Source organism: Balaenoptera borealis (assembly GCF_965194805.1).
Source record: "Balaenoptera borealis genome assembly, chromosome: 12".
NCBI classification, from domain to species: domain Eukaryota; kingdom Metazoa; phylum Chordata; class Mammalia; order Artiodactyla; family Balaenopteridae; genus Balaenoptera; species Balaenoptera borealis.
The window spans coordinates 26,348,501-26,375,197 of record NC_138869.1 but is presented as its reverse complement, the minus strand read 5'-3'; the positions used below and the strand labels follow the sequence as shown (position 1 = coordinate 26,375,197).

Below are 26,697 nucleotides of genomic sequence, written 5' to 3'. Positions count from 1 at the left end.
ATTGAGTCATGCATGGTGTGTGTGTGTGTGTGTTGGTTATTTGTGCATGTTCTTGGATTATATACTTGCTGGCAGGGATATGACCCCACAGTGACTAGCATAATGAATAAACATATGATGGCTGAAATGAACTCATTAGTAGGAAATACCCAATGTGAGCATATTTGGTTATTCCTGTGTGTCTAAGCAGCTATGTAGCAATCTTCAGGATCATAGGCTGGTGGTTTTCTTAACTGTGCTCTGCTGAGAGTGCTTCAGTGGTTCTTCGTACATTTACTTATGATTTTATTTTTAACTGTATTTTTAACTACATAAAAATTAATAAAACCCAACATACACGCTCATAATACCTGTGAACCAGTTTTGAACACATTGAAATTCCAGGTTCACCATCTTTTTTTGTGAAGACTTTGAAATACCACCCCTGCCCTCTGACACACACACCCTATTTCTATGCATAGGCAGTGTTTGAAAATCTTGAGAACATGCTAATGATTAAGGATTGTTTAACTCTGCACGGTATCATTGGATTAAAGTTCAGAAGTGCACTCGTCTGCTCATTTGAAACCAGGCAGGTGAGAACAAGGTCAATGAAATGTCAGTGATATCTCTGACATAGTTCTCCTAAGGGCAGAGCAGCACACACTGTGGTGACAAGAAAGTGTGTGGTATGTATTGGCACTGTCCTGTTCTGGATAGTTTCAGCAATTACTTTAAGCATGATAGAATGTGGACTTTACTTGTCATGGAATCAGGGGACTATGTACCTCTTTGTTCAAAAGGGAACCAGCATATCCATGTGATGCTTGTTGAAAACTGTGCCTCCATCACTCCCACACTTCTGCAGTCTAGGTACACAGGAGACCAGACGCATTCAAGATAACAGGGACCTGTGGATTTTCCCCCTTCCTCTGGAAAGGAGGTCAGGAAATCAAGACCACGTAGACATTAGGAATTTCTGATCAAGCTTGCTAATTGTGTTGTTTAAATTTTCTATATCCCTAGTAAGTCTTTTCCTGCTTGTACAAAAAGTACACCATCCTTCCAGTGTGATGGTGAACTTGCCTATTTTTCATCTTGTAGTCGACATTTTTTTTTTGCTCTTTTTAAAATTAATTTTGATTGGAGTACAGTTGCTTTACAATGTTGTGTTGGTTTCTGCTGTACAGCAAAGTGAATCAACTATACATATACATATATCCCTTCTTTTTTGGATTTCCTTTCCATTTAGGTTTGTAGTCGACATTTTTTACTTTATGTACTTTGAAGTTGTGTTTTTAGGTTTATACAAGTTTAGAATTGTGTATCTTCTTAGTGAATTAAATTGCTATTATGCTTAGTACTAAACTATTACTATTTGTATGAATTATCTTTCTCTTAAAGTCTATTTTGTCTAATATTATTATTTCTATACTCATTTTCTTTTAGTTAATATTTACCTGATATATCCTTTGTCTTTCAATTCCTCTAAGTCTTTAAATTTAGATCTATCTCCTGGAAGTGGCAGATAGCTGCTGGATTTTTTAAAACCAGTAGGACAATTTTGTATAACTAGACTAGAGATTTTAGCCCATTTACATTCATATGATTTCTAACGTATTTACATTTATTGTTGTCATCTTATTTATGTGCTGCAGGTCTTTTTTTTCCTTTGTTTTTTCTTTCTTCCCTTATTTTAGATTGATGATGGAGTTTTCTCTCATTCTACTTTATCATTTTATTAGTTTAGAAGGTCTGTGTGTTGTATGTCTATCATTTTAGTAATTACCCAAGCTATTGTAACATGTCTGCCTATCTTAATGACATCTGGAGTTAATATTTTTATCATACTGCAGAATGATACAAGACCTTACAGCAATTTACTCTGCTCATCTCCTCCCTACTTAAATATTACCATTATCCAGTGTTTCAGTTTTAATTCCTCCCAAAGTAGACAATATTATTATATTTTATAGTGTTAGTGATTTTTTAACTTACCCACATATGTGCCAGTATCTTTTCTTACATTTCTTCTTGCAACTTAGCCTTTCCATGTGACATAATTTTCCTTCTGCTTGATATACATTTTTAGAGTATTTTTTTAGTGAGTCAGAACCTTCAGTAAAACCTACTAAGTTGTAGCTGTATGACTCTTACTCTTATGATAGTGTGGGTGAGCAAATTCTTGATATTGTTAGTGATCAAACTTTAAAACAAGTTTCACTGTATTTCAAGTTTCTGGCTGCTCTAAATTAAGAAGACCAGAAAGATCACAGGTGGAAATCCTTAAGAAACAAAATACAATTACTACTGTTACCTTGAACTACATGATGTTGTCATATTTGCTGGTTATCATTGGTCAATATCAGGAATTTCATATCATTTATCCTAATATTTATAGCAATTCATATATAAAGGTACAAACACAGAAAGTGAGAACCCAAGCTTGATAATAATCTTAAACTAATTCTAAATATTTTAATTGATCAAAATTGCCTTCTTATTGATGGACACTAATAAGAAAATATAAATTTGAACATAAAATTAATCTACATTAAAAAGATATCACTTTAGATTGTTTTACATATTGGGTTTCCATAGAATATTTCATTTGAGAACCCGATTCCTCTAACTAAACCAAACCAAAGGAGGAAGCATGAATTTTGTCCTTAGATATATAATTCTTTACCTGTTTATTATTCTTTGATATAGAACCTTAAGATATGCTGTTGTTGTCTTCTCAAATCAGGACTATGTAGTCTCTGCTTCACTTTGACTAATATACACAAAGCTTTTGAAAAAACTTCTGCAAACCTGTGAGTTAATTCAGACTTTTCACTCATATGCTATGTCTGACATTTCTCTCACCAAAAGTGAAGGCTAATGACAATTTATATCTTTCACTGCATGCTTTTCCTAAAATTCTTTAACTGCCTTCTAGCACACAATCACATACTCTTCTTAGAAGAGGATTTGATGTTTGTGACAAACCAGTCTAGAATAAATGAATTGCTAACAATCCAGCTAATGACAGTAATTAATTAAACTATTTATTAAAATTTCTTGCTTCCTGGTAAAAGATAATATCCCTCTAGTTTATCTGTTTCATTGGCACAGAATGTTAACATAAATAATATTGTGACAAATGACAAATAAATGTCATTTATTATGACAATGTAGTCAAAATGACTTTTCCCTTGCCTATAATATACTTCCAATTCATATAGCTCATGGAAATAAACATCACCATTCCCATTATGTTCTTCACGCTTACCTCCTTTATCTCTTGACATATTTTTAGAACTAAAGATCTAATTTTGGTGAATAAATAAAATAAGAACAACCGTTAAGCAAATTCAGTAATTATGTAACTGGTTGACGGTTCTACTTTTAATAATTTTATAATTTAATGATTTAAGTAAAGATCTATTTTTAGAATTATTTTCCTATGGAAGGATTATTTAATATAGATTTTAGTTTAAAAAGAACAACGATTCTGACATCACCTTCCTCCTCACCAACCATTAATCATCACCATTATCTTAACAACAATCGTCGTTACCATTCTTTATATCATATTCTCTGCAATTTAACTTAAATTAGTTCATTTAATCCTCAGAACGATGCAGAGAAGTACATAGAATATGTAATATTCCCCAATTTAGAGGTGAGAAAAATGAGCTCTATGCATTTTAAGTGACTTAATCAAGCCGAGACTTGATTCTAGACCCTCTGTTTCTGCCTAGTGTTCTTTTTCCTCCCTCCTACGATCCCAGTATTTGCAAAGCTGAAACCTATCACCTGTAACTAGCAGTGATTTCTATACAAACTATAGATACCTTCTTAAAACAATTCTTGAATCTAAAAATTGAATACATGATTTTAGTAGATTAACCTATTGTAATACCTTAGACATCAGCCACAGTTTGGACAGACCTAAACCTGTATTGTCCAACTTGGTAGTCACCAGTTATATGTAATTGTTGAGCACGTGAAAAGTGCATAGTCTGAATTTAGCTGTGCTGTAAGTATCAAAACCACACTGGATTTCAAAGAGTTATATACGACAAAAAGAAAGTAATATATCTCATGAATAATTTCTAATATTACATGTTGACATGAAAATATATTTTGCATGTAAAGTGTTTGACATATTGTTAAATTAATTTCAGCTGCTTTTAAAAATGTTACTAGAAAGTGTAAAATAATACACATGGTTCACATGTATGCCTCACACTATATTTTTATTGGACAATACTGCCAAAGAGCTGTCGTTCTCCTTGGGCATAGCTTCCTGATTTCACTCTTTATTTAACGCGATTTCCCTTTAAAAGTGATTGAAACTTTTATGCCAGTACTTAAGCCTCATATTAACATAGTCATCTGTTTATTCCCCATATTTGGCACTCTACACTTTTATTTAGACCCTGCTAGGCTATATAAAAATTTATTAGAGCCTTCCTAGATATTTGAAATAGTTTTCAAATTAGAAATTCAGGTATGTCCTCAAAGTCCAGTGTGTTCTTAAAAAAAAAAGTATAAAGGTAGAGAGAGGGTTAGATCACAAAGCAATTTTATCCTGCAAGGTTAGAACTTAATGGTAAATGATAATGATAATGATAAAAATTTAATGCTAAAGCAAAATTTTGCTGAATAAATACATTAAGAAAGTTCTGCCTGAGTTTCCTCATCAACTGTATATAATATATATATAATATATACTTTCCACATATATATACACACATATAAATATTAGGGTTTTATATCAATTATTTATAACTATATAATATATAAGTATATATTATGTATAATAATGTGTGTAATATATATTAGGGTATTATTTTAGGGAGATTTTATATATATACATACATATGTATCTTTATATATATACACACACATGCATACAACTTTCCCACACACATACACACACATACAACTTTCCCAATGTGTGGGTGTGTATATTCATATATATGTGTGTGTGTGTGTGTGTGTGTGTGTGTGTGTGTTTCAAGGATCAAATGAGTTAGTACACATACAACACAGAACAGTGCCAGCCATAAACAATAAATATTTGCTTTTATTTTATTATAAATTCTTATCAAAGAACCCTCACAGATCATTCATTATATTCTCAAATGATCTATGGCATGGTAGAACTTCATAGGTAATATGGGAGTGATTGTTAATAAAAGACAGTTGTAGAAACATATCTAAATAACATTGTTGTCTTTCCATATCCTTTTACCTAAATATCCCTTCATTTTTGCAACTATGCTCTTTATGTTTATATTATTCTTAGAATTCCACTACTAAAGGGAAAATAACTACTAAACGTTATTATTTAGTCACACTCCCTTACTTAACAGATGAAGATGCCACCCAAAAAAGTTGAAAGTTATGTTTTGCACTCAGTTATTTAAGAGAAGCAAGAGTAATAGTGGCGTTTTATTGAGCAATTGCCACAGGCTAGGGCTGTGTAAAAGCTTTGAAGACTGTATCTCATTTAAGCAACTAAACAAGCAACTAAAATACTGTAACTTCTCCCTGACATATGTGAGAAAATGGGAGCTAGAAGAGATTGACTTAGTTGTCCAAGGTCACATGGCAGGTAGTCTGAGAACCATTGTATAAACTCTAGTTTGATTTCAAAACTTGTGGGCTTGATCTTGTATTTTGTTGCTTTCCTTGTTGGTTTTGTTGTTGTTGTTTTTAAAACAAAGTAATAACATAAGGGATTATAAACTCTCTACTTTTGGTTAGTCTTGGATCAAGGGGAATTGGAGGCATTTGTTGAATCTAAACTTTAATGGGCAGCAAATGCCAACACAGAAAGGAGGCAGTCCCAGATTTATGGTTTTAGAGCCCTGGGCAAACACCTCAGAGAGGCCCCTGATCTGTTCATCTCAATGGGAATAAACATACAGGATGAGGAATTAACTGGGTTATGATGGACAAAATATATAGACACACTTCCTTGAGGGACGTGTAAAGTGATTGAAGGAGGAAACCCAAAGAATGTCACGTGGACTGTGAAAATGACTTTTTGCTTCTTCTCAGTTTAGAGACACCAGAGCTTAACTTTTATCTCCCAACAAAAGCATTAAGTGATCAAACAAATTTCAGGATCTTTAATCTAACAGACCTAGTATAAATGGATTAAATAAGTTTAAAATTAGGTAAAAGAAAATTGAATTAATTTAATTGCTTGCTAATGTAGGAAAAAAATCAACTTCTCCCTTTATTATTAAACTGTTTTAAAAATGTATCTTAAGTAATGTATCTAAGCTAATATGAGATCTACTGGGCTGAATGGTTTGAACAGCCGAATTTGACTTGGAAACGACATGAATGCTTTGGATCCTTCTAGCTTGAAAAAAATCCTCCACAAATAAATAAATTGTTCATTCCTAATTTAAGGAGATGGAAGGAAGAATGGAAGATGAATACATTTTATTCAAACCAAAAATATTGTTTCTGGTGTACTGGATCCAATGAGTACAAAATAAGATCGTTCCAGAAAATTCACATGGAAAGTGGCTACTGGTGGTAAGAATGGGTCTAATAGTTTGCTATTACTGCTATGACAGATTACCACAAACTTGGTGGCTTAAAACAATAGAGACTTATTTGTTCTATAGATCAGAAATCTCACTGGGGTAAAAATCAATGGGTCTGCAGGGCTGGGATGCTGCTGGAGACTTTAGAGGAGAATCTGTTTCCTTGCCTTTGCCAGCTTCTAGGTTCTGCCTGCACTTCTTGTCTTGTGGCCCCATTCCTCCATCTTGAAGGCCAGCAGAATAGCACGTGCAAATCTCTCCCTCTGACTTCCACACATACTCTCTCTTTTTTGTCTCCCTTTTCCACTCATCAGGTCACTGATGCAACCAGACTTCATCGCAGAGACACAATTCCCTTGTACTGTGCCTGTCTTCCTTGTGATCAGCTTTACCCATTCCTCTCTTCCCATCTCTTCAGTCATCAAGTCTTAGTAGCCACAGATCCTGCTTTAAATTACTGTTGTTTTCATTTAGATAGCTTATCATTTTATGCTACTCCATTATCATCCTAAATGTTTTATCCACCAGATTTATCTGAGATCAGATTCATTTGGTCATCTGTCCTCTTGGGACTTTTGACTAATGCATAAACTTGCATCAATACTGTTGGATTCTTTTTCTGCATGATTACTGTGTGTCACCACTGGCGCTGTTCATTCTATCCTCTCCATATAATTCCTACTATTCAAAGAATTTCCTGGCTTAATCCTAGTTCTCTGTTTCCATTGTACCATCTGTAAACTTGCTCACAATGTCTCTGTGTGTACGGACACACATAATATGTGTATACAGCCATGTGTATACAGATGCTCACAATACCCAGGTGTGTGGATAGATGTGCATAATATCTGAATATGTCTACAGACACACAACTATAATTATATGTAATTTATGGACATAAATATTTGGCAAGAAGACCCTCACTTAAGAGAAGAATAACATCCAGTGCTTGTGCTAGATATTTGGAAAATTTGGAAGATGAATTATATGGAACCAGTTATGATGAAATTATGGAGATAGTTTTCTCAGAAGACACTGGTTGACAGAGGAACATTCTCTCTGTGTAAAAACCAAACCTTGGTTTCTGGGACCCAGACAAGTCTCACTGACAAGAGGTAAATTTCATCACAAGATCCTAGGAATATTTCATCACTAGGGAGTCAGCTTATGGAAGACCCACAGTCTAGTATTAAAATGGATCACTACTGGTGAATTAATGTTAGACACTAGATGTTATTTTACCATATTCCTTAATATAAACCATGGTGTGAAATAAGTAAACCTATAAGTGCAATATTCAGATTCAGTAAATGGTAATTTTTTCTGTTGAAGTTTACTAAATAATTTAATAAATTTCCCACCAGAATCCCATGAAATTCCAAATAAATCAGTAGATTTTCAGTTAAGCTGTTTAGTGCTTGTAATGAAACCTTAATGTCTAACAGTGTCTACTGTTTACATTTGCCTGGGGTCTCTAAAACATTATGAGATGAAACGATTTTTCTGGTCCTTGGTGTATGGCTGTCATAGAATTAAAGTGTTTCATAATTTCATATTTGAGAGAATAACTTCCATTCTTCAGTCTCCTGTGGGAAAGAAGAAATAGGTGCGGCTGCATTGAATGGTATGCTGTCTTGTCTAGATTGAATTTGTTAGGAATTGCATGGTTCTCAATGGTACTCTCATGCATCCTTAAAACAAACCACAAATTCTATGGGACATATTTTCTTCTTTGCTGAATACTGAGAGTGTATAAACGATGATTTAAGGGTCATGAAACTGAAGTTGGTATAAGGCTACAAACAGCATGTTAATTTTCTTTAGAAACATAAAAGAGAGCTTGTTTTGAATATCATTAAAAGTTTAATAAGAGTTCCTTTCAAGGCACTGCACAAAAGCAGCTCCACAGAAAAATAAATATGTACCCATTAGCCTTTGCTAAAATATACCCAGATTTCCAATTATACAATGTTTGTAAAGCCAATGATTTCCTCGTTTTAGAATCACTTAAAACAAGTGGTAAGAATTATATTGTTATTTAAATAGGGAACATTCATGTATAAAGAACCGATTCCTGTCTAAACTTAAGAGATTGCAAAACTTAAACATGACTCTATTTGAACACTTTGGACAGTTCAGAAGGAGGAATCAAAACAGCACAGAGGAGCGAGTTAGCCTACTGGGCTCTGGGGAACAACTGGTCTCTTAACTTTTCTATGAGCTCAGATAACTGAGTTCATTCAACAAATCTCCGCTGAAGTCCTGTTATGGCTACACTTTGTTCTAGGCACTGGGGTATAAGGCTGGACATGTTAGCCGATGTCCTGCCTGAAACCGACTGCATTTACTTTTTATTGGGGTGACAGACGAAACTCATAAACAAATTGATATGTAGTGTAATGTCAGGTGGTTAGCTGTAAGCGCTACGAGGGAAAATAAAGCAAGGTCAGGGGCAAAATGATAGGAGTGTGACCTAATTGCCCAGGTTTAACTTTCCTCACAAGGAACTTTACCTTATGATTTTTATTTGCAGGAGAATTTAAAGCAGCTTATAGAAATATACAAGGCACAGAATAATTATATAAATATTCGAGGGAGTTAGGCGTAAGGTTAGGAAAACAATTACATTCTGGGGTTAAGTTAGATCACAGAAATAGAGATCTTACAGCCTGGTATAGGTGCTGCATGTGAGCCAGGAACTTGGCACAGAGGAATATTCAAGCAATCCTTAAGACTGTCTATCTTCAAAACATGAGTACTGCCAAGGGGTTCAGGAGAAGAAGAGTTTGCTGAAATAGAGACCCAGAAAGTTTTTCTGTTGTGGATCAGATAATATGTAGTAGAGTAGATGACTCTTTGATACCCCTTGATGAAGGCCAGTGGTTCATCACTTAAGACCTGTTCAACAATAGTAATTAAAGGTCAAATTATCTCAGCATTGGTTGTTCATTTTCTCCTGGCCTTGTTTTTTATTTGTTTGTTTTGTGTGTGTGTGTGTGTGTGTGTGTGTCTGCTGTGCAGAAATGTCTCAGACCCCTCTGAGAATTTAATGAAAGCTATGGATCCTTTCCCCAGATTATGTCTACCCATAACTGGGCACACGGTATCAGAGTGTCAAGGAGGTTCTGAAGCACAAGCAAAAATCCCAAGATGTCCATTTCCCCCTTATTATAATATCATGAGAAAGAGAGAAACATACTGTTGTAGGCTCTGATTTAAAAAAAAAAATTAACATGCAAATATTCTTTGGCCAGTTATTAAAAGAATCATATGCTTTGAAAATTAAGACCTTCTGAGAAAAATTAAGGAACCAAGAAAGATACTGGCAGCTCTGACCGTATGTTAACAGGTTGGACAAGACAACTTTCATATTGCATCCAAGTCCATCACCATTTATCGCTACATTGTTTAGGAGTCTCCTTTTACTTTCTCTTTTATTCACTTTTATATTTTTAAGCAACATGGGAAGAATTTCTGTGGCAGTGTGTATATCTGCTTGTTAGTATCATTTCATAGCCCAGGAAACTGAATTAACTAGGTAACTAATAGAATAGAGTTGAATACAGTTTAACCAAATCCCTCAAGTTGAGCCAGAATTGAAACTCAAATCACAAAAAGATCTATCATGAACAGCAAAGAAAATAATACCAATCTAGGAGGATAAATGTCTTAATTGCCAAGCATCACATTTTAACAGTTTGGTTTGGCATCATTAAGAGGATTTCAAATTATAGTATCACCTACTGGGACTCATTCAATCCTGCCCACATTTACCCACCTGACCTGCTTAAAAAAAATTAAATGAATCAGAATAAAAATGCTCATTGGAACATGATATAGCTTTACCCATTATTTTTCAGCGGTGCCTTTTCCATTCTTTCTTGTTTTTCCATTTTATTCCCTGTGGTATTCAAAACCTATATTGGAAGCCAAGAAAGCAGAGAGTGGGGGAGTTATTAGTTACCACAAAAGAGAAGTAAGGTCTCTGCATGGGGCCCGCAAGTCTTTGTCACTCAAGTGGTGCTATTGAGTTAAGGAATTGTAAAAGCCTGCTTCTGTTTTAAAGACCCACAATGGTAATACCCAGCAGGAGAGAAAAATACTTTTTTTTTAAGAACATAATTCCTTTTAGTGTGAATTTCTCTTCAGGTACACTTGCATAAGCACTTGTTTTATATGAGTGGATCTTCTGATATACAGTAGGTGTGTTTCTTGACAATTCAATACCACTGAGACATTTCTAACTTGAGTCCTGTTTTCCCAGAGAATTTGACTAGATGTTGAGAAAACTTTTTATTTGTGACTTGCTAGTGTGCTGGTATATTAATATTGGTATATTAAAATACTCTGACAATCTCCCTGATCATTAGTTTGCCTATCGTTAAAAAATGAATTAAAAATTGTGCCTGTGGCATAAAGTTATGGTCAGGATTAAATGACTTGATACATGTAAGACACACGGAACACGCATAGGCACATAGGCAGCACGCAGTGGAACTGGCAGTCATGATATGAGGGTAACAGCTTTTCCCTTTTGATTGGCAAATTCATAGATTTCTCTTTATACCCCAATTCATTTCTAGCTGCTCTGAAGGATGGTATCCTATGTTTTTGGTGGGTCCCAATTTTGTTTACATAATTTAGCATCTATGTATATTTATAGTCTACCTGTAATTACAGCTGCAAATTTGATCCTAAGATGCTGATGGCCTCCGACCTCAAATGCCCCCAGGATCTCTCTGTTCTTCTGCCTAAAGACTTTTCCTAAAGCCATGAACAGTTACTATATACAAGGTAATACCCACAACAAATCTCAAATATTGGAGGCTAAGAGTCTATGTGTAAATGTCCCAGACACTTTGGCTTTTGGTGGAAGCATTCTGAGACACATTCTACCTTGTTCTCAGATGGTCCCCCAGTAGGAATGAACCTAGCTGCTTACAACCATCACCAGTTCAATAATATAGCTTAATTGGCTTTTTCTCCTTTCATGCTTCCTGCTTCTGGGATCATCTCTCAGATAAATTCCCAAGGCTTTGTCTCAGGCTCTTTTGTGGAGGAATCCAACTTTAGATGCAGAACATAGCCTATATTTTCACTTGGACCATCACAACTGTATTCTCCAAAATTAGTGAAAATTCTTGCAGATATTTTTTTGTGTGTTGTAATAGCAAGGAGACAAACTGAAAGAAAGCTAATTTTACTTATAAAGAAAATCCATAAATCTATGAACCTTTTCTTAAAATTTTTATAGCCCTCCATGTATTAAATGAATTATCAGTAGATAAATACTTAGATATACTAAAGATGCTAACTTCTTTATTCTATTAATCTTTCCATAAAAGAAACAATCCTATTTATAGTGTAAATTATGTCCTCACTTGTTTATTTTCTAGGTGTGAGTTTGGGGGCAGTGCTTGGGATTTATGACCAATGAGTAATTTCACTACAAAGCTGGAAATGAATGGAGTCTATGGGGAGATATACATTGGAGGGAAGAAAAAGAAAATAAATTTTCATCCTGTGGCCATGTTGATTGACCAGTCAGCCCAACCATGACTTCTGCTGTTCACCCGTTGGCCAATGGAACTGACCAAGAAACAGAATATCTTGACTTAAGCCTGTACAGCTCAAATCTCAGTTGGTTAAGCCACTCTGCAAAACCAGTTTGTGTTGCCCTGTAGGCATTTTTACAGTATCCTGTGTCTATCTTTCTGACTGTCAGTCTATCTCTGGTTATTATAAATGCTTTATTTAACCTTTTCCTTGTAGGGGCATGCGTGAGATTAGTAGTTATTTTTTTAGAGAGAAAATTAATTAAGATAAGGGCTCAGGCTACCTGATCCTTCCCTTATGGAAACAGCATGCAACAATAACCCCTGAAGGGATAAATCTTATCCAATATGGCTTTCATCATGCAAACTAGTAGCTTTTAGATTGGATTGAGCTGTAAGACATGTTGGTTTGGTCTGCACGGTGATGATGATGTCTTTAATTTGAATTACTTGTCAATTTAAAGATCAAGGTGGTGCCAACAAAAATGAATCTTTTGAGCTTCTGAAATACTGGAAGCTTTTAATAAACCCAGGTCTCCATTTCTACAATGCACACATAAGCTAGAGCAGAGTATCAGTGTCCTTCAGTCAGAGATCCCCATGGTCCCCTCATAGGTCACCATGGTCTCCTCATCGGTGGCCAGTTCTTGATCCTTGACTCTACTTTCTTGCTCCTCATCTGATTCACTCACTTATACTACCAGTCTAGCCCCTAGAAGATTTGAATTTAGATCTCAGTTTCGATATCAGACAGGACACAAAATAAAGTAACTTCCCTTTTTTAAAGCCGAAATAAATCTAGGATACAATGGTACAATTTAAATCAGCTAATTCTAGAGCTTGCTGGGGCCTTTGAAATTTCATTCAAACTCCCTTAATTTACTGATGTGGAAACTAGGAACAGAGAAGTTAATTTCTGCATTAGGGTCACACAGCTAATTGATATAGTGTATCAACACTAAAGTGGTCTAAATAACACTTTGAAGATGCTTCACTTTTTCCCTTGGTGTAGAAAGGTCATAGGCTATGTCTTTCTCCAGGATTTTGGGTATTTCAAAATTTACCTTTTTTTAAAAAGTCAAGGTATTTATAAAATACAAATTACAAAATTCAGAACCTTTCAAACAGCCAAGAAATAAAACCATTATGTTTTGAAGCAGTCTGTGTAGCTGTTGTGAGTGTATCATTAAGATGATAGATCCACAGGAAGGTGAGAGCACACAGAAAGTGGAAAGAGAAAGTGTTAATAGAAATCAAATGCTTTAAAGAGGTTGGATGTATGATTCCCTTCTAAATATTACTTTTTTTGGTCATCATTAACCCTAGTATTTTGTTTCATTCTTTACATTGGAAATTTCTTCCACTGTAAGATTTCAGCTTTATATAAAAAGATAATAGGTATTCTAATCTATTTTAGGATCTTCGTAAAGGTCACTCTGGGAGTGATCTGAGAGCTTTAACAGATGTGCACACCGAAGTCCTCATTAGCTACTCAAACAAAAATTCTTAAAATTCAAAGAATTCTGAGTTGGTGTTAGGATGGAGTAAAGGGACCCTTTACTCTTTCAAAAGCAAAAAAAAAAAAAACAAAAAAAACCCTCCAGCCATGACCTACAGGGCCTATTAAGAATTTCCAGATGTGACACGTGTTTGGTTGCTAAACTGGCTGTGCATGGACATGAGTGGAGAGGAAGCTGGTGACACACAGACATCATATAGCTCCTATTAAATAATTGCTGTTCTCCAAGAATGCCAGGCTTTCAAGGCCAGGGTAACTCAAATCTCTTATTTATATATTAGTTTTCTCTGAACTAACCCAAATGCTCCTCCCCCATCCAAAAAACACCCTGGGTCACACATAACACATATGGTTCATAACTCCTTTTAAACAGGTGCTTCACATTATGTACTTTTTATTCCAATTATCTTACAACTGGCCTCTCTGCTTCCACCGGTCCCCCCCTTAGAGTCTATTCCCCACCCAACAGGCACAGCATCCTGCTAAAACAGAAGTCCTCCCGTGTCACTCCTCTGTTCTAACCCTCGAATAGCTTTTAGCTCACACAGAACAAGGATCTAAGTTGTTATGATGTCCTACAATAAGGGTTCTCAAAAAGTGGCCCCTGGACCAACAATATCTGCATCAGGAACTTGTTAGATGTGCACATTCTCAGACCCTACCCCAGATCTACTGAAACTCTAGGGATTCAGGGGTGGGCCCAGCAATCTGTGTTTTAACAAGTCAGCCAGGTAATTATGACGCTCAGCTAATGTTTGAGCACTAGACTCCATGGTCTTTAGATCTTATTACATTTGGACTTGAATACTCTCCCTCTCCTAAGCCGACCCCAACCACTCTGGCCTCCTTGCAACCACACAAACATGCTAGGTCCACTCCTACTTCAGAGGCTTTGTACTTGCTGTTCCCTCTCCCCCCAGATAGCCATGTGGGTGGCTCCCGCACCAACTTCAGGTCTTTTATCAGATGCCATCCTCACAGTTGAGGCCTCCCTGCCCACTATATTAGTTTCCCAGCGCTCCCGTTACAAAGTACTAAACTAGATGACTTAAAACAACAGATATTTATTTTCTCTCCCAGGGTTCTGGAGGCTATAAGGCCAAGTTAAGGTGTCAGCAGGGCCACATGCCCTCTGAGACTCTGGGTAGAATCCCTCTTTGCCTTTTCCTAGCTTCTGGTGATAGTCCGAAGTCCTCGTGTTCCTTGGCTTATGATTGCATTACTCCAATCTCTGCCTCTGTAGTCACATGGTGCGCTCCCTGTGTGTCTTTACACTATTTTCCAATCAAAGGACAATAGTCATATTGGACTAAGAGCCCACCCAACTCCACTATGACTTCTTTTCAACTAATTACGTCTGCATATATTCTATTTCTAAATAAAGTCACATTCTGAGGTACTGGTGGTTAGGACTTGAATGTAGCTCTTTGGAGGAGGAATACAATTAAATGCTTAACGCCCACCCTATTTAACTTTGCATTCCACTGTCAGCAGTTCCTATCCCACTTCTATTCTTTGTTTTTCTTTTTTCTGTTTATCACCTCCTAAAACATCCTATGTTTTACTCTTAGTTTACTGAGTGGCTCCCTTCTCTGGAATTTAAGTTCCATAATGGCAAAGGCGCTCGTCCTCTTTGTTTTCATCCTCACAATACCCTCAGCTCTTACAACTACCTGGCACACAGTAGGAGCTCAATAAACCTATTCTGAATGAATGAAAATGGTAGACCATTTCATTGTTAAGAAGTCTGATTACCATAAAAACAATCTCTTTTTTTTTCATTCCCTGGAGGCTAGGGTATGCAGAGGGTAGTATGAAAGTACCCCCCCCCACCCCCCCCCGAGAAACTTTAAGTTCATTCTAAAACTAATGGTAAGCTTGTAGGTGGACCGGGCTTTCTATCAGGGAGAGAGACGCAAGGGAAGCGCTGGAGTTGGGGATCGTATTGGGTTAATAATGCAGAAACCAGGAACCCGGGAATGGGCTGATATCAGCAGTACAGTTGGTGAAAGCAGGACACGGAGTGAAAGGCTCCTACACTGGGGTCTCTTGTGCCTGGATCTTGAAGTCTCTGTTCACTCACTTACTCATTCAGTAATTCATTCATTCATTGAACAAATACTTGGATATCTAAGTGCCACATTCTGGGCTCCAAACTTGGGATATAAGACTAAGTCTCTGAACTTATGGAACTTGCGCTATATGAGGGGATTAAATATAAGTAAGTGCGTGGGTGCACCACAGCCGGCTTTTTCATGGGACAAGACCTGCCTGAGGTGTCTTTGTATTCACCCCAAAGAAAATCAATTTCCTTTCTTCCAGTCCAGGCACAAAATAATACCGGCTTTTAGTGGCCAGGTGGGAATTCGCCAAAACAGAAGCCTGGATTGGACTGTCAAAGGTAAGGCTGCTGTTGATCAGGCCTTGTTTCTAGACTCAGTGCTTAAGCACGCCCCTGGGTAATGGAATTAAAGAAGGAGCTGATCAGTGAGGTGGGTTAGCATGTGGGGCTATAAGCTTACACCCAAGTTTGCATTTCTGCTCAGCCAGGTATGAGCCATATAACTTTGGGAAAAGGTACCTAACCTATCTGAGGCTCCATTTTCTTATCTATAAAATGGCATTAATCTTTCCATGTCATGAGATGGACACAGCTAAAGAGTATAAGCATGTAGCTCAGTGGTTGGTCCAAGTCAGCACTCACTAATCTTATTCAAGGAAAACACAAATCCAGATGTGGCAGATTTAAGAATTTGTTGGATCTTTGCTTCTCTTTAGTGACATCATGGGATAAAAGAGATGGAGCCGTGAAAACAAGATGAGCCAGAGATCTGCAAATGTGAAACACCTGCCCAAATCAAGAGGTGGACAATTGTGTCAGAAATGACCCAGAAAATTACAAGCTTCTCTTGTACTTCTGTTTTAGGAGAGTATCTAAATTTGACCAGGTATGAATTTAGGGTGACAAATTTAAGGCAAGTTTCATAAAACACTACAGGGAAGTGACCCATAGTATGAAAACACAAGGTTTCATCCTGGTATTGCTAAAATTAGGCAGAATGGCTTTAGCCTCTCTCTTTAGAGGCTGTCTTACAAAAGACAGCAGTGAATGAAAACTGAACAGTAAACTGCGCTTTCACCATCTGTCTTGAGAGAAGTATGACCTGGGCCTGGCTGGCATTCAGGCTATTTGGGAAGGAAAACCATTTATAAGCTTTTCCATCCTCTGGTTGGGCACCCTGTACAGAGTTGGAACCAAACTATTAAAAATGCCTCCTAAGGTTATTTCCTGGGCTTGCATTTCAATAGAAATACTTTGACAGTGAAGTTGAAGTCGTTGATAATACAAATAACTTTATTAGACTGCTCTGAGTAAAACACTGAAGGTAAGAAACTCTCTTCCATGCTCTCCTGTCCTGTTTCTACTTCAGATTTTCCCCAACTGATCACTGAAATACGGCTAGGCTGTTGGGCTGATGTAAATGGTCATTAATTAACAACCATGGTCTTTGAGAACCTGATGCTTTTGAAAAACTACATCTGTAGCCAAAAGCAGGCTTGAAGTTGTGAGAATAATAGCATGTTTTTTAAAATTCTGCACCTGGACAAACAAAATGTCCTTTTTTAGAGCAAGGATGTCATCGGTGTTTTAGAGGCAGAGGCAGGGAAAAAGAAAAACCCAAGAAGCCGCCGTCCTCCTTTGCTAGAATCTCCAGCATGCTGTCAAGATATTAGTTTGCTGGCCCACTTCTGACTAGACATAAAGCTCTTTTCTTCCAGGTAAGGCATTTGATATACATTATTCTATTCTGGAAACACGAGCTTTGGCCTTTTTAGGTCAGATATATAGGTCTACATTACGGGTGGCACCCAGTGCCTGCTTTTATAAACTGATTGCTGTTCTGTCCTTGCTTGCTCTAGAGGAAGGAGATGTTCAATCCAAACAGGCATCTTTCTGCTAAATGACCTTTGCTCAGCCTTCTTCTTGTTATAACTTCACAACATGTCGGCAGCGTTGGATTAAACTAGGTTTAGCATCTACTCAGTAATTCCTTGAGCAGTAGGTTTTCTTATTTAAAGCAATACAGGAGAACTCTGCTTTGTTGCCAGTGCTAGGGGGATGGTTTTATGAGGAGACATAATTTGACTTAGAATATTCCCACTTCCTTTAACAGTGTGCTGTATTTTAATAGAATTCCCATATATTATGCAAACGAAATGTTTTACAGACTTGTCACAGATGGCAGTTGGAAGTGACTATTGGACGATCACTCCATACCATCTTCTTAAAAACGACGGGCTTGATTTGTCTCCCTGTGATCCCTAATTTGAGGCGCATAAGCCATAGAAGTAAGAAAAACTTCTAAAGAGTTATGCAGGGGTGGGAAAATACAAAGTTCTTTGAGGAGAGACTAGGAGAAAATATCTTCCTGTGTGTTTCCTGAAAGAAGAATTTTATGCCTCCACTAATAAGTATTAGTTGTTTTTTTTTTACTATATATTATGCATTGTGCTGGGAGGAAGGTGAGTGGAGAGAAAGACCAACGTATCTGAGAGCTTTTGGGGCTATTTCCTACAGAGTTAAGCACTGCTCATTAGCAAAATTGTAGGTCAAATTTTCCCATCCTACTCATCTCTTTGAGGTCCTTCCAGACCAATTTTGGAGCATCCCCCAAACTGCATATTTTCTGGAATCCATTTTCTGCTTCAGGTGCCATTCACCTCTCCCTATGCCAGCCTCTCATGGCCATCTGACCTCTATTTCATGAAAGCAGAGCCTTTCCCCCATTTTCATTTATTACTCCTGTTTCTAAATCAGGTCACCATGAACATTTCCATGGAGCTTAGCTTATTGATTGAATGAGCCACCCTTTGTTTTAGTGAATGCAATTTGGCGGAAAGAAATCCAGCTAAGCTAGTTTGGTAGAAATGGGGATTGTTCATGGGACACAGAAAGTTCATAGAAATAGGGGACAGGAAATACTGTAAAGCCAGGGTCTCATGGGAAATGAAACTGGGGGGTGAATCTGGATCTAAACAGCTCTGGGAGCCTCAACAATCACAGAGGCCACAGACTTCATTCGAACGCTTTGTTATCATTATGCTTTGGCAGTCTTTCATGTGTCCTTAATTTTTTGCCCTGCTATCAACCCATCCAATGTTTCACAGTCCCAAATCCAGCTTCCTTGGAAGTGGATGGGTTGGCCTGAACTCACCTTTTCCCTTTATTTCCCTGGTCATTGGTCAGCCTATGGTTGATTCTTCCTTGAATTGGGTGTTCACTTCTGGTCCAATCAAATGAAATTGGATTGGGCTGTGTTGGGGGGAGAGTGTGGAAGAAGAGTCATGCACACTTGGAGTATCAGAGGCTATGGCCAGAGACCAGTAGTTTGAGAGAGGGGCGTGGGTATATCGTCTAAGATAAGGTAGTCGCATTTGTCTGCAGGGACCTTTATAGAAAGGTTGAGTTTTGGGAAGATGCTAAGGATAGATATGGTGGTTTTCACTTATGTTGAAATTATATTGCATGAGCATTTCATATTTTGCCCAGAGTTTATTCCAGACAACAGTTAGAAAATAGGAGACTTACATATGTCCTCTGTGTGTGTGTGTGTGTGTGTGCGCGCGTGTGCGTGCGCGCATGTGCTCTACGCACACACATGCCGTAGGGACAGGGAGGATTAGTATAAACTTTTCGTGCCAGAAGAGACCTTAGAGATCCTTGGGCTCAACCCACACATTTCACAGATGAAGAAATCAGACTCATAAAGTTTATGTGACTAGCTTAAGGGCATACAGCTATTAAGTGGCAGAAAAGAGACTCAGTTATCTTGATTCCTCATCCAATGAGCTTTATAACCCAGCTCTATTATATTTTTGTCTCCAGAAAAAAATCTTTGTTAATTGAAACAGGACCAAACATATACTATGCTTTGTCATCACATGGTTCGCTTATTACCTTTCAAGTCCTAGCTCAAAGCCCGCCACTCCAAAGGGCCACCTGGACACTGCCTCAGGTGGATCCCACTCCTTGTCCCTTGGTTTTCTATTACATTATTATTTTCATAGCTTTATATCACTTAGTCCAATCTTTAATCACCTTATTTATTTTTCTCATTTTCCTCCTTCGCTAAAATAGGAGATTCCAGGAAAGTAAAGGTTGTTTCTCTTCACGCCTGTATCCTCAGCTCCTGTGATCATGCTCAGCACATGGTAAGCACATATCCATAATTAATCAGACCTCTGTGAATTTAATAAATATAAATATTAAAATATCAATAATAAACCTTTTGGGGGAGCACATAGACTCTTTTCCGGTCATACATACTTCTTAATTATTGAGGTCACGCAAAGTTTTATGTTCCTGTGGTATTAAATTTCTCTAAAGGTCTCTACATATTTTTGTATGCTGTGTCACAATTGTAGGCTAAAACAAAACCTGGAACTCAGAGCAAAGGGAACGAGCAACATCTGATTCAGATGTGGCTTTACCTGTGTGGGTGTATTCTATATAAACTGTGAGTGCGTTCATGACAGAGAGTAACTTGGCTTAGAGATGCTGCACCCCAAATATCCTTTTTGTTTGTGAATGTTCCTGTGACTCTCTGACGATAAGAACTGTTCATTCTTATTTCTGGCTCTTGGCAGCCTACAGATGCTTCCTGTTAGTGCTCCTGGCAGGTTCCTGGTGGGGCCTGTTGTTTATTGCCCTATCTATCGAGTCCTATTTATTTTTAAAATAAACTTTAAGTATACTGTAAACTCCCTTCACAAACAGATTTTTCCTCCTCTTTCACACTTGACAAGCCTCTAAAAGAAATAGTAACTCTGTCTCATATATATTTGAACCTGAACCTTTTAGGAAAGAATTATACTTAAAGTACCCAAGAACAGGGATGGTCTCAGCCCAAAATCTCCCTTGCAGCTATTAATTCTCTTTCCCTCAACCTCTCCTTCTCTCTTTCTCTTTCACTCCCTTCTTTTTTATTGTATTATCTCATTCCTGTTTCCATACTGCCCTCTCCTTCCCGTAATCATCCCACCCCAGGTCAAATTCTCTGGTTGAACTGCCATCTATATCTTTCTTAAATACTGCTTACATAATGTAAATGTCTTTATCAAAAAGTTTAAAGGATTTGCTTTTTGCAAGCTCTTCAAGTCTAAACATTTTACATCTCTTTCTTGGTCCTCAATCATGTAAACCTACTATTCCTTTCATCAGTAATCTCTACTATTTTCCAACACAAAGGTGATGAGAAAGGACATTGACGTGGTACAACATAAAAGAGCTTGGAATTTAGCATCATACTGACTTGGGTTCAATTCAAACACTACTACTTATTAACTCTGTCTTTGACGAAGTCTCCTAACTTCTCTTGTATTTCCTCACTGGAAAGGTTTTTACCCAGTATTTATTTAGGTAAACGTTCCTGGTATTCTCTAAATATTTCCAGCTCTTCTTCTGAGCACATGATAGTACTTTTCAATTTACGCATGGTTATATGACTTGTTTTTGCTAATGCAATCTGAGTGGAAGTTCTGTGTTTCAGTTGTGCATAGAAGTTTTTTAGAGGCAGCGTGTGATTTGCTATGGTGCCTTCCCTCAGTGAAGCAAATATGGAAGCATGTGTTGAGAAGGAACCTCCATTATCCTGAGGTCTTGGCTGTTAACAGTAAGCAGAGCCTTCTACTGATCCACCATGGATATGTAGCAAGAGATATTGGGGTCATTTGTTATTGCAGCAAGTCTTGTCCTATCCTAACTGACACATTTACTTTGCAAGATTGTTTGGAGGATGAGTGAAAATATCTAATATCTAATATGTAAAGCATCAACATAATATGCAATCAGTAAATGGTAGATGCCTTCATCAGTAGTCTAATTATCGTCTTTGTTACCATTGTTCCTTTGTTAGGTGTTGTGTGTTCTTTTTATTCCATATTTTGTTTTTTCCCATTATCTTATATGCTATAAATACGTATTTACATTTCTGGGCCTTCAATAAATTACAAGATCTTTGAGAAGGACAAGATACTTCATACGTCCTAATTCAGGCATTCTCAGTTAGGTTTGGTATCTATTCCAACTAAACGCTACCATGGTAGCATAGAAGCATTTTTAGACAGTACATTAACAAATGGGTGTATTTGTGTTCCAGGAAACTTAATTTACGAAAACAGGAGGCAGAACATAGTTTGCTGACCCCTGATTTAGACTCTCTTCTTATCCCCTTTCTCCTTTTCTGTCTTTCAGTTTTAGTTTGTCTCTTTCTTTTCTGGGTGTGACTGTGCTTTCTGCTGCCACAGGCAGAATTTTTCTAATGGCAGATAGAAACAGTCACCAGTAGCCCCAAGTCTATGTTATAAAGGGAGCAAATCCCTTTCTCCCAGTGTTCTTCTTGGATAATATACCACCCTTGGACCAATTTCTGCTGGCAGGACATGGGAATTCCTGATTGATCAGGCCTGAGTCATGTGACTACCTCTGTGATCACAGAATAGTTGAGACACTGTGGTTGATGTACCCTTTGGAACCACCTGGGTTAGGGATGGGAGAAAGAGGGATGTTTGGTAGAAATAATAGGATGCTCATTATAAGCCTCATTTCTCCTACCTATGCAGAGAAGCAGGAAAGAACCTAGTTCAGAGGGCCATCCCTAACAATTCTTCATTGTGTAGTGGACTTATTATTTTATAGCCAATCTCACTGGTCATTCCTCAGAGACCTCCTCTGGGGTCTGGAAACAAAAGCATTGGCTGAGATTTTGGATAGATTGTATGTGAGAAGCAGGAAAGCGAGCAACAAAAGAAGACTCTTAAGCTTCTACCTTAAGCACTTGGGTGAGTAGAGGTGCCCTGTATTCAGATGATTAAAAATCATTTCCCAAACTGCGAAGGGGAAACAGCAACATGCATAATCCCCAAATGGCTTCTAAGTATTTTTCTAATGATCTGAGAAAACTCACAAATCTTTATGAAAGGTAATAAACAAAGCAATATGATGGTATATGAGTCAGGACTCTCTGGAAGCTATCCAAATCCTTCTCGACCATATGGGGAACACCTGAAAATTCCTAATATGAAATGCCATAATAAGGGAAAAGACTTATTCTTGTTATTCTTGGGCACATGAGTTCTGCCTAAAGGGCATTACTGGCTACCATGGATATGTGTTGGACACTCAAAATCTGAGTCAGTTTGAGATACCAGTACTTCGTCTATTTTTACTTGGCTCAGAAAATTTAATGAAATTATACAAATCCCTGAAATCTAATATTTTTATGTGATAAGATTGTGTAAGAGGAGGGGGTGGAAGAGAAGTTTGGAAAATGTGGTGACAGATGGTAAGTGGGCTCAGGCACATAGCGTTCCTATATATAGGGGAGGGGACAATCTGGTTAATCAAGGGGTGGGGGAGCATTTTTAAATTTAGATTCAAGTATTTTATATATTCAGCAACATCATTTACTGAAGCAGCCTAGCTGGATAGAACTTAAAAATTTTTTTTTGGTTGGGGTGGCTTGTGTGATATATATTTTCAACAGTTTTGCATATTCTTTCGTGACGTCTGCATTTGAAAAGCAAATGGTCTGTATAGGCTTTGAGTATGTCTTTTGAGAGAGGGCTTGGAATATGTATTTCTAGAGAGTTCCTTCCAAGGAGATTTAATGACATTTTAAAAATTAGGGTCATCACAGCTAATTTAGCAACATTTGAAAATTAAAGTGAATGTTTTCAATGAAGACTTTATTCTTCAGTAGAATGAACAATGGGCTGGAAATGAGGACACCTGAAATCTAGGCCCAATTCTATGTAACATTAAGGCCAGGTAGATTGTGCTACCTTGCATGAGTCATTTCAGCTGTTTGGGTCTTAATCTTCTCATTTTTAAAATGAAAGTTTTGGTTAAACAATCTTTGGGATATTTTTAGTTTTATATTTCCGTTGTTGTAGGCTGTCTCTTAATGCTCCATTAATTCGTATGCTTTTGGTTGCAAGTAACAGAAAGCCACGCTCAAACTGCCTTAAACTATTACAGGGCAAGTCTAACACTGAGTGGACTTTAGCACTTGTTTGATTCATCAAAGGACATTTTTCCACACTTGTTCACTCTACTTTTCATGGTATCAGTCTCGTGTTAAGGTTGGTGCCTCTTCAGAATCTCCAAATGCTTGTTAATGACTCTTAGTCAATGACCTGCTTCCTTGTTTAGGTCTGGAAGAAAAGAAAAAAAAAAAAAAATCACTTCCTAAAGCTGTCTTGGATGAATTAAAAAGTGTCTTTCCAAGAGATCTCTGGAAACCTGTCCTTGCATATTATTGGCACAAACTGAGTTTTGTGCTTATCCCTGATTATGGCCAGGGGATGGGGCTACCCTGAGCCACAGGAGAGCCTCCTAGAACCAGCAGTTAGCGCAGTACGGGGGGTTGTGGCTAAATGATAGAAAATCAGGGAGAGGGGATGTATGTAAATGGAGCAATCATGATGTTTACTAACCATTGCTTGGAACACCTAAGGTTCACATCATCTATGCAGTTAAATATGAAGTAGGAAAAAACCCCAAATTAATGAAATAGAGTTCTTATATGGTAAATATTATCATATCAAGCACATAGTAAGCTTTCAATAAAGATGCATACACTGGGCTAACCTTCAATCTCTTAAACACAGAGAATGTGCCTCTTAGTTGGCAACTAATTAACAAGAGATCGCAGGTATTTGTGGGGTTGCCACAGTGACCAGAGACTTACTGCAGTCAATTTTTGTTTTAGTCAGTGGTTTTCAAACTTGGCTGTGCATTGGAACCACTCAGGGAGCTTTGAGAAACACTGTTGCCTGAGTTCCACCGCCAGAGATCCTGTTTTGAGTGATCTGAGGTAGGGTCCGGGGCATTTAGAGTTTTAAAATCTCCCCAAGTTATTGTAACTCAGTCAAGACTGAGGACCTCTGGTTTAGGGAATCTAAGTATTCCCTAAATACTTGGGTGTGTATTGGGTGTGCTCAAGTACTTTGTCCTACCTGCTTCAATCATGTCCAGCGTTTCCCTTGAACTCCTTTTTATAATTCTCTTTTCCTTTACTCTAAACTAGCAACTGCTGTATTTTCCTCTCTGAGCTGGGACTCTCAGAGATACCACATGCTCATCATTACAGTATGAACGTGAGGGTGGAAACTAAGAGTGGGAAAAGCCTACTTTCAATACGGTGTAATAGGAGAAAGGGACAAAAGGGTGGATGAGAAAAAACAAGCCATGCAAAAAGCCTTTCTCTCTGGCACTGGGATGTGGATGGAGATGCACATTTAGGCGTTCTCAGACTCAGATTCCCACACAGACACCCATACGTGTACAGACACATCATCTGAAATTCTTCCCAGCCTCCTCCCTGCTCAGCCCACTGCCAACCGCTTGCTTAGAATACTGCTGCAAATTCATAAAACACCTAAAACATGAATAAATGAGAAATGGCTGTTTATTCATTCACTGACACGTTCATTTATTCATCTAGTCTGTAAATACTGATTTTGCACCTACTATGTGCCAGGTACATTGTCAGATGGAGAGTGAACAGTGATGAATAAAACAGGAGTTTAGAGCCTGTACAAAGGCCCTGAATCTAGATAGTATTTGGAGTATGTGAGATGGGGCAATGATTATCTTGTGAACCAGTTCTTGAGTTGTGTTCTCTGTACTTGGTTTGTGGCATGAATGCTTGCTGAATCAATGGATACCTGAATGCATTACTGAGAGAAGATCAGAGTGACTGGAGCATGGTGAATGTGAGAGTAGGTAGGGAGGAATGGAATGATATTTAGATTGAAAATATGGGCAGACATTGGTTGTGTTGGGTCTTGTGGTCTGTGGTTTTTATTTACTTAAAAAAATTTTTTTAATTAATTAATTAATTTATTTTTAGGTGCATTGGATCTTCGTTGCTGCACGCGGGCTTTCTCTAGTTGTGACAAGCAGGGGCTACTCTTCGTTGCGGTGCATGGGCTTCTCATTGCGGTGGCTTCTCTTGTTGAGGAGCACGGGCTCTAGGTGCGCAGGCTTCAACTGTTGTGACTCGCAGGCTCTAGAGCATAGGCTCTGTAGCTGTGGCACACAGGCTTAGTTGCTCCGTGGCACGTGGGATCTGCCTGGACCAGGGCTTGAACCCGTGTCCCCTGCATTGGCAGGCGGATTCTTAACCACTGCTTCACCAGGAAAGCCCTGGTCTGTGGTTTTTAAACCACATTATATTCTGTGCATTGGAAAACCATTGCGTGTTTTCAAAAAGGGAATGATAGGGTCAGGGAAAGTCTCTCTGAGGCCAGAGGGATAAAAAAAGAGCCATCTGGGAAAAGAATAAATGGAAGAATGTTCCAGAAAGAGGGAACAAATTGTGCAAAAGCTTTGAGTCAAGAAAGCATTATGTTTGAAGGCCTGAAAGGCACTATGCTTTATCTGGGGATTTGGAAATGAAAGTTAGTCTAGTGAAGTGAAGAGAAAAGAAAAGAAAACAGACAAATCTGGTACCGAGCAGTAGATGCTGTAGCACATGTGGTTGGCACCGAATCTTATCGAGGTGGAGGGGAGGGGTGTCCACCCTAGACTTGGGAGGCCAAGAAAAACTCCATGGAGAACAGTGCACCAGAACCAAATCTAGAAAAGTAGGTCAATTTGGGAGAAGGAAGGGGAATAGGAAAGGTAAGTGGAGATGGAAGGGGAGCAAGAATGTCTCAAATTTAAAAAGTTGAGGTTGCAAAGGCATAAGAAAACATCTTAAAACTTAGAGCTAAATCTTAGTTAGAGCCTAGATATCAAATTTAATTTTAAAAGTTTATAGAGATTTGTAATATGCCAGACATTCTGATATGCATCTTAATGATAATCCTTTGAATCGGTGAGGCAACTCAGGGAAAATTACTTAAATAGGACTGGGCAGTTAGTAAGTGGTGTTGCTGAAAGAAGGACCCAAGCTGTCTGACTGCAGAGCCCATTCTCTTAGCCCTTCTATTATACTGCCTCACTGACCAAGTCAAACATAAAGAAATCAAAGGAGGGAGGCCCAAGGAGATATGGATTAAAAGATACATATTTCTGTTT

At 37.8% G+C, this 26,697-nt stretch overlaps 1 protein-coding gene and 1 long non-coding RNA gene across 4 annotated transcripts in view; one reads left to right on the top strand and one right to left on the bottom strand.

Moving 5' to 3' along the window:
• The window catches only part of TAFA1 (TAFA chemokine like family member 1), a 781,657-nt gene that overhangs the window by 258,048 nt on the left and 496,912 nt on the right, over window positions 1-26,697 (top strand). Inside the window, exons 1-2 of one of the 2 annotated variants that reach the window (XM_082344863.1) lie at window positions 19,572-19,627; window positions 19,750-19,823. In XM_082344863.1, the coding sequence (XP_082200989.1) occupies window positions 19,821-19,823 (3 nt within the window). In that variant the 5' untranslated portion in view covers window positions 19,572-19,627; window positions 19,750-19,820. Of the gene's footprint in view, window positions 1-15,932; window positions 19,824-26,697 lie in introns of those variants that run through there. The other variant, XM_082344862.1, reaches the window with a different exon arrangement.
• The window catches only part of LOC309606966, a 54,235-nt gene that overhangs the window by 15,449 nt on the left and 12,089 nt on the right, over window positions 1-26,697 (bottom strand). The gene's annotated exons all lie outside the window — the stretch shown is intronic.